This window comes from Mytilus edulis, chromosome 6 (genome assembly GCF_963676685.1).
Source record: "Mytilus edulis chromosome 6, xbMytEdul2.2, whole genome shotgun sequence".
Classification (NCBI taxonomy): domain Eukaryota; kingdom Metazoa; phylum Mollusca; class Bivalvia; order Mytilida; family Mytilidae; genus Mytilus; species Mytilus edulis.
The window spans coordinates 73,054,027-73,063,591 of record NC_092349.1 but is presented as its reverse complement, the minus strand read 5'-3'; the positions used below and the strand labels follow the sequence as shown (position 1 = coordinate 73,063,591).

General features: G+C 31.8%; 1 protein-coding gene across 1 annotated transcript in view; it reads right to left on the bottom strand.

Annotated features, from left to right (window-relative positions):
* Positions 1-807: 807 nt before the first annotated feature.
* Positions 808-9,565, bottom strand: part of LOC139528366 (uncharacterized) — a 47,973-nt gene continuing 39,215 nt past the window's right edge. Inside the window, exons 12-15 of the mRNA XM_071324316.1 lie at positions 7,561-7,665; positions 5,332-5,475; positions 1,668-1,771; positions 808-999 (exon numbers count right to left, since the gene is read on the bottom strand). Of these exons, the coding sequence (XP_071180417.1) occupies positions 889-999; positions 1,668-1,771; positions 5,332-5,475; positions 7,561-7,665 (464 nt within the window). The 3' untranslated portion in view covers positions 808-888. The remainder of the gene's footprint in view (positions 1,000-1,667; positions 1,772-5,331; positions 5,476-7,560; positions 7,666-9,565) is intronic.

Below are 9,565 nucleotides of genomic sequence, written 5' to 3'. Positions count from 1 at the left end.
AGATAAACGAAAAAAAATAAAATAAAAAGCATCACTTAAGATACAACTCGTATATATGATGAGTTTATTATCTGAAAGCTAGCACCAAAACGAAAACAACCAAACCAATATAACATCTCATGTTATATTAGAGACAAAATATTAATGAGTTCAAAATCAATGGTTTTAGTGTAAACATCTTCTAAAGTTAGTGATTTGCTTACAGACATAACTTTACCTTTTTTAATACGGTATACAGATCGAGGGGTATGTATTCATACATACACCAATAACGTCCCTTTACAATTTCTTTCTTGAAATACCCCAGCATTGTCTAATTATACGGCGGAAATTTACCGAAGGGAACGTGATTTCGACATATTATCTATGAACGGATGTAGTTGGCTCTACTTCATACTGGATAGTTCATTTGTAAACTACACAATTCACCTGTTTGAAAACGATATGATTGTTCGTTCTCAATGAGTTTCCGTTGGCTTCGTCTTGAAGTGTGTTTATCGAAGTGTATGTAGTAATGGTTCTTTAGTGAGGTTTCTTTTATTATAATGAATGTAAGCTAAGTATGACCGATAAACTATTAATACAGGAATGTGTTACCCATTTACTTACATTCTTGTTTTTATTACTTCATCGCTTTCATGGATTCAAAGATTTGGTGTGTCATTTTATTATTACATTAGACACTCTTTTGAATAAAAAATATAACACTCACAGGTTGTTAACATGACTGTATAAATTAAGTGAATTAACAAAATGGATACTAAACTAAAAGCATTAACTTTAATATACTTTGTTACAGCAGAACTGCAATACCAAAATTATTACATTATTATAAAATTTATTCAAAACTTAATATCTATAAAGGTCAGAGCAGCTAACACAGAATTGTCAAGATGATGGTTGAAGCACATACAAATCTTTTGTTAGACAATCTGTTGTTTCAATTTTGGGTTTCGGCCGTCCTTCAGGGACAATCGCTTCTGTTACCATAATCTGTACCTATACAATATAATTTAAACAACTAAGAAATTAGAAATTAAAACGTTTGTCAAGGTTTTTCTAAATTCAACTATTGGCTATTTGTTTGAATGCCTGAAATTGAAATGCAATACACATTTAATATCCTAGTACAAAATGATTTCTTAAGTTTGAAACATTGACATGAATGAGCATATGAGCATATTTCATCATTTTTGTAACCACACAACTTACCCTTGAAGGAAAATTACAGCAATTGGTCCCATTTGAATGTTTGTACCAAGCCAGGAATAAACTTATTTTCCATTCGTTTTATGTGTTTGAAATTTTGATTTTGTCATTTGATAATGCTCATCCCGTCTGTAATTTCATTGGGATTTGGTATTTTTGTTATTTTCGTTTTAACCCCCCACTTAATGGTACACAACCCTTTAAACCGTTTTATATTGAAATTATGTGTACATTATATGATGATGTTATACAAGTCAGAAACAATAAATACCCACATTTATTGTATGTTGAACAATATGAACTGTCCAACCTTTACAAACAAGAATGAACCACCCATATATTTAAGCAGAAACAAAATGTTGTACCCTTTGAAACATTAGATAATGAATCTTATTTATAGTCAAACTTCCGAGTTAGTCCTCTGATATGTTTGTTATGTTAACATGATTGTATTATACCTCTTTCATCATCTCCTTAAATGTCATGTAATGGCCAGCCTCACATATCACAGAGAGTAAAGCACCAATAACCCATGATCCCTTGACTATTTTATCACATCTTCCTAAAAATATTGTATATTGTATATTTTGAGCTTAAATCAACAGTTTTTTGTATATCATTTGTAAATATAAGTTTCTTTTAGGTTCTGAAAATATTCCTTTAGTGTGAAAACACTACTGGTACCGACGTCACGTACACAAAAGATGATATCATAAAGGTGGCCTTTTTATCGACAACATAATTATTGAGTTTTTTTAGCAGAAAGTCAATATTACAATAGCTGCGACTTGTGATCTATGACTTTCCTACTTGTTTAGACTTTGCATGAAACACTTTTCATGCAGAACGTTCATGCTTTCTATCTTAATCTTTCCTCGATATTGACACAGACGTACGATTTCAAACTAAAATATTTGATTATTTTGTCGTTCAATTTGTCAACTGCCAATTTATCAACAGTTACACACCCTTTCTCGTGCACCTTTTGCATATTTGAGTTAATACTTTACACTCCTGCATGTTCAAATTGTTTGGACTTCATAAACAAGGGTGTAGTTCTTACAAATAAACTGCTACTACATAGCTTAAGAAAGACCAACTGTCAACGAACCGGTCCTGCTGGTTTTTTTTAGAGATTCCCTCAAATTGTGTTTGAAGCTTTGATTTGTCAAACTATATATATACATATATATATATACATATACATTTTAAAGAACATTTTACCCTCAACAAAAACTATAAAAACCCTATTTCCCGTATCAAAAATAAACTAACAGAACTAGCCAAGGAATTTGTTTTTGTCCCGGCTGATAAAGCTGCTAATAATATCATTATTGTTTGACGTAAATTTTATATAGAGGTTCTGCAAAAGGAAATCACGAATTCACCAACATTCCAACTGACTTCATTTTCAGAAAACGACATCTGTAACAAACATAAACTTTTAGCTACTTCTTTACAAGCAGAACCAAACACAATGAAAGTCCCAACTATGTACTGGCTTCCGAAGCTGCACAAAAAACCTTACAAATATAGATTTATTTCATCTTCCAGCCATTGTTCAACTACTAAATTGTCTGTTTTACTTACTAGTACACTTGGTACAATAAAAAACCTGATAATAAATTGTTCAAATAAGGCCTTTGAAAATAGTGGAATTAATTACTTTTGGAGTGTCAAAAACTCGTTGGAAGTACTTGATAAATTGCATGCATATATTGGTGATTTTGAATCTGTTCAAAGTTTTGATTTTTCTACCCTATATACCACTTTGCCTCATATTCTTATTAAGAAAAAATTCACATCCCTAATTAACTGGGCATTTAAAAAGTCGGATTGCGAGTACATATGTTCAAACTCTTTTAGATCATTTTTTAGTAGCAATAAACAAAAGAACTATGTCAATTGGACATGCTTTGATACTATTTATGCACTTGAATTTTTACTTGATAACATTTTTGTTCGCTTTGAAGATTCCGTATATCGTCAAGTTATTGGAATTCCAATGGGGACTAACTGTGCACCACTTATTGCGGACCTGTTTTTGTATTGTTATGAGTTACAATTTATGACTAAAATTAGCAAAGACCCATCAAAACAACATTTGATACAAAAATTTAACAATACTTTTAGATATTTGGATGATATATTGGCTCTAAATAATGACGACTTCAGTATGTATACTAAAGAAATTTATCCTGTAGAACTTACTTTAAATAAAGCTAATGATAACAATGACCACTGCCCTTTCCTCGATCTTGATATCTATATCATAAACGGGAAGCTTAATACAAAAATTTATGATAAAAGAGATGATTTTTCATTTCCTATTGTTAATTATCCATTTTTAGATGGTGACGTTCCCTTGTCACCATCTTATGGTGTTTATATATCTCAACTTGTACGATTCGCTCGTGTATGTAACAATGTATTAGATTTTAGCGAGAGAAATTTATGTATTACTGAAAAATTATTACACCAGGGTTTTCGATATCACAAACTGGTCAAAACATTTACTAAATTTTATCACCGGTATAAGGAAATAATTCGTAAATATAACTCAACATGCAGACATCTTATACGTTCAGGTATTTCACATCCAAAATTTTATGGAAATATTCTTTATAAAGCACAAAAATGTCAGTATTCTCCTCAGAAACTAACAAAACCTTTAAATAGACTTATTAAAAGGGGATATAGTTACGATACTGTTGTCAGGTCATTAAAGATTGCATATTTTGGCTTTAACATTGATTCACTGATAGGGTCTTTGCATCGGAACTAAACACATTTATTTCTAAAAAAACAGTTGTTGGCATGACACGGGTTATGTTCTTCTCATATATTTTATGATAGTATGATACTAAACCCCTAACGGGAGGGATTGTACCTGATATTCATATGATGAAGACATAATCTTTCAATCAGTTTAATTGAGGTCTGGAGCTGGCATGTCAGTTAACTGCTAGTAGTCTGTTGTTATTTATGTATTATTGTCATTTTATTTATTTTCTTTTGTTACATCTTTTGACATCAGACTCGGACTTCTCTTGAACTGAATTTTAATGTGCGTATTGTTATTCTTTTACTTTTCTACATTGGCTAGAGGTATAGGGGGAGGGTTGAGATCTCATAAACATGTTTAACCCCGCCGCAATTTTGCGCCTGTCCCAAGTCAGGAGCCTCTGGCCTTTGTTAGTCTTGTATGATTTTAAATTTTAGTTTCTTGTGTATAATTCGGAGTTTAGTATGACGTCCATTATCACTGTACTATTATGCATATTTTAGGGGCCAGCTGAAGGACACCTACGGGTGCGGGAATTCTCGCTACATTGAAGACCCATTGGTTGCCTTCGGCTGTTGTTTGCTCTATGGTCGGGTGGTTGTCGCTTTGACATATTCACCATTTCCTTTCTCAATTTTATGTATATATAAAAACACATATGTCTATTTTTTGCATGCACTGCAAGACTGAATGCTCATATAAATCTGTATTGATAATTTGATGGTGACACATATTTGTCACTGATATATGTTGTGTCTTCTACATGCAACTTGCATGAAAGACTGACTTGGCATATGCATACCTATCAATTTCAGGTGATTAATATTGACGGCATTGTAATTTTTGTTGTTTTATTTTCAATGACTGCTGTGTCATTGATTATTTACCAAAAATCTCCGTTCTTTTATATTTTAACGCACTAAAAATGTTTTCTCTTTAAACGAAAACACTATTGAGAAGATGGGGAACATAAGTGCAATAAGAACATATAAAAACCATGACCAAACGAAAAATCGACGAATAGGCACACTATACCACCACAACATTACTCAACATTTAAAATAAGCAACACAAACAACACGAAATGCCGAGGTAACATTGTCGTTGAGTCAGAAGAGTAGGGAAATTCTGCATGACATGTGGCTTGTAACTATCTAGCCAGAATAATGTATCCATATTCTCTTGTCGAAAGGGTACGAATCAAATGTAAACTGAGAAAGTGTGGTATGACTTCAAATCGGTGAACTATTCACGAGAGCCTGAGCTACGGGAATAATAGCAGCTAAATGACGAATGGTACTTTACAATTAAAATTAAAATGCTTGGTTCAAACGTACCTAGTGTTGTTGCTATACATGTATAAGTATCTACATGTTGGTTTGGAACAGTTTCATAGCAGCAGTAAGTTTTCAGAACTTTTATACCTTCATTTGTCCTGTTCGGGTGATGCTCATCTGTTGTGCAAACTTCATATTGAATTCCTGAAATAAAATGTAATCTTCAACACACAAAACAAAATATGTGAATATGAACAATACATATTCATTTCTGTTTAAAAAATCACGATGTAGAAACTGTAGTACAAAGGTGCCATCCTGAAACATTTTTTCTGCATGATGATATTCAAATATTTAATTAAGTTCTGAAAAAAATAGTCTATAGCAATGTGTAGGTGCTTTTGATGATGCTTGTTCCCGAACCTTTACTTTAGTTGCATTTTGAAATCGATTTTATATATCAATGAAAGAAGATGATTGGTTAACAATACATTCAGACCTATGAATGATATAGTATATTCGTTGAAAACTAACGTAACTGATGTACTTTTAAATACAATATATGTTTAATATGAGAAAAAGGTATTTCTATAATATATTAAAAAAAATAAGGAGATGTTGTATGATTGCCAATAAAATAACTATCCACTAGTGTTCAATTGAAGTGAATGAACCGAAGTTTAGAATTAAAGAAATAAAAAAAGATGTAATAAAAAAAACTACATGAAGACAGCTTTCACAAGCAAAACACATATCACGGTAAAGTATAACGGCCTACACTTCTAAATATTATGTGTGATTGTATTTCTCATTAAATATGACGAATATTACAGAATATATCTATGATGAATCTATTTACTGTACACTCAAATTAAAAATGTTTATTTTCTTCCCTTCTTTCATCCTTTTATTAAGTTATGCACCTTGTTTTTTGTTTTCATCCAGTTATTTGAGTGCCTATCAAAGAGTTTTTTCTCATAAAAGGGGGACACTATAAAAGTGAATACACATAACATTCTTTTGTGTTGAATAGGAATGAAGTAATGAGACAGGGTTGCATTACTTGCCTCAGCTGCAGAGAGAACTATGTTGGACAAACAGGTAACATTTTTTTGCGCGGGAGTCGGGATTACTTTTTGTGCTGACATGAATTATCTTTGATATGGTTATATTTATAAATTAACTGTTTACAAAATTTAGAATTTTTGAAATACTAAGGCTTTTCTACCTCAGGCATAGATTACCTTAGCTGGATTTTGCAAAACTTTTTGGAATTTTCGTCCTCAATGCTCTTCAACTTCGTACTTTATTTGGCCTTTTTAACTTCTTTGGATTCGAGCGTCACTGATGAGTCTTTTGTAGACGAAACGAGGGTCTGGCGTATATACAAAATTTAGTCCTGGTATCTATGATGAGTTTATTTATTAACAAGCAACATTTCTAATAAACTGAATAAGGAAATATACCATTAAGTCAATATTAAGAAACTTTCACTGGAAGTAAGTCAGAAATGTTCTTGTTTCGAAGTGAAAATCGACTCAGAAAGTATAGAAATGAATAAGAGCAAGGACGTATAAACAAGTGACAATGTTACGACAGATCAATCCGTTGGATCGTCAGTTTACGTGAAACACGACTGAAAACACATATTATATTAATAATTACTCTAAATGTCTGCACAGTTATGATAAATATGTTCTTATCCCTTGCCTGGATTCGAACTCGTGCTATTGGGATATCGATATATCAATTCTCATATTAGTGTGTGTGTGTGTGTGTGTAGGTGTTCGTGTGTGTCTGTCTGTCTGTCTTCGCGAAGTGACCAAATGTTAAGTATACCTTGTCAGTAGGATTTAATATATATTGGGCGTTTAAATACTTAAAAAGTGCACAGAAATTCAGCCTAACAATTTTAGGGTTAGTGTACTATTATTTGTCTGTTTGGCTTTTTATTTTTTAGCCATGGTAGTGTAAGTATAATTTCGATTTATGAGTTTGACTGTCCCTCTGGTATCTTTCGCCCCTCTTAATTCTACGACAACACTGCATATCATCGCACAGTCGCCTTACCACCTCCTCTTACTTTAGATGATAAAAATCAGATCTCGTACATTGAGGTAATACCTTCTTTTATATATTTAATATTGACATTTATTTACCTATGCGCTAAGAATTTTACATGTGTAGTGACAACTGCAAATTATAACTTGTCAATCGGATTTCTTTTCATTACTCGTTCATGTTTTACTGTTCTCGATAAACGTATCTTGAATCTTGTTCAATAATTACCTTCTGTTGGTACTTGACCCATTTTGATATCTACATTCTGGTTTGGACCTCCTGCGCCATCTATCTGATCTTGCAGGACTTGTTTTTGGTAAGGGTTATCACTCTCTGATAACAAAATAAACTCATTTAAACTCGTTTAACAAAGTCGGTATTGTAAAGATAGCTCAGGTATGATAAAACGTTCTTACATATGTATACATGAATCGCATACATACTGATCTTAGGACGTTTACCTTGTACTGTAAAATCTATAACCATTTCAGAAATTCATGTTTAAAAAAAAACAGAACAATTCAAGATCCTTGCTATAAATTTTATCGATTAATTTTCCCCTTCGTCCTTATATCTGTATTTTAAAACATCAAACTATATATAGTGGTTTGCAAATAGTAAAAGCCTCATCTTTCATATGTGTGCTGTTTTAAAAAAAATGTTTTTTGTGTAATTTAATGTATTAATGGTTATTATTCCATACCTACCACAAAATAACATGACAGTTAGAGTTGTAAATATATTATCAAAGATAGCTTGAAAATAAAACTCAATTAACAATATCTACCTACATATAGCTATATATAGGTTCGTAAATTAAAACTCACAATGTATCAATACCACCATACAAGTGCAGTTATTTCAACCAGGAGTCAGGAGATAGCTCGGTAAGTTGTAAGCACAATTACAGTGACTCCTTGATGAATATATGCAATGTTTTTGTGTCATGAACGGATACCCAAAATTATTTGTTTTTTTATTATATGGGCGATCTTACTATTCTTATAATATTTGTTGCATGCACACCTATCTTGATATTTTATGGTTAAAGATGTACCCATTTAAATGCGTTTTATCTATGTGCTTGATTTCTATCCTATCAATCATATTGGTTGTATCTTAAACCGACAAATCTTATCCAAACTGATTCTGTGGTTACAAAACAAAACTTTAAAGTTGATGACACATCTTTATGAAGGCTGTATTATGATACATAACATTACCTTCAATGTAAGTTTTATTTCTGGTGGAGAGTTGTCAAATAACAATATTACCACATCATCTCAATTTTATCAAGATGGATAAGCACAAATGCCGACAAATGTCAAACATTGTTAATTTGTGTTAAAGTCATAAGAAACCTCAAATTAAAAAAAAATATGCATATGTTTTTTATAACTAAATGGATAGTTTTCATTATACAACTTATGTACATATACTTTTTTTCTGAGGAAAATTCTTTAATTTGTCCACATTAAGAAGAAGTTTACTTATTTTTAATTGCTTGCTTCCAGGAAGCAATTCGCCGACATATTTTCCGTATTCATAGTGACCCGATTGAACCCTCCTCGTAAAAATCCGGTGATCGCAATACGCATGGATCTGTCATTGAAATAAACAAATATCTGATTATACATGTTAAACACGTGCTCAATACTCATGCTTTTTGTGATTTGTTTACTATAAGGTGACAATCGGTAAAACTCGGCTTCAAAACACGGCATTTAATGAGCAGCCATATTTGTTAAATCATAACAAACAGAGAGAAAAAAAATTGACGATTATATGATATATTTGCGAAAATAATGATAAAATCGTGCACAGAGGACTTAGTTTATGATATATACATGCATTGGTTCAAGAATTAGAACAACATTATTTTTCACCACTCACTCGTTTCATATGACTTTAAGAATGATATATCCCATATAAAATTCGGAAATAGACTACGGACAAGATAGTTATGTATCTATTATAGTGGAGAAGTTCAGCACTTCATCTGTGCTTGAAATACCAAGAGCAAACCTATGTTTATCCAGGATTTCCTCCTTTTCAACTATCGTGGGGGTATATGTTGAGTTTCCAAGTGAATTGTCAATACCTCATTCATTTATCAAGCAGTTAATGTTATTTGAATTACACACAAAAATGTTTGTTGTTTTGGGCTTTATCCTCTGGAACAGCAGCATATTTGTTATTAAGGTAGGACAGATATGTTTTAACATTTGGATTA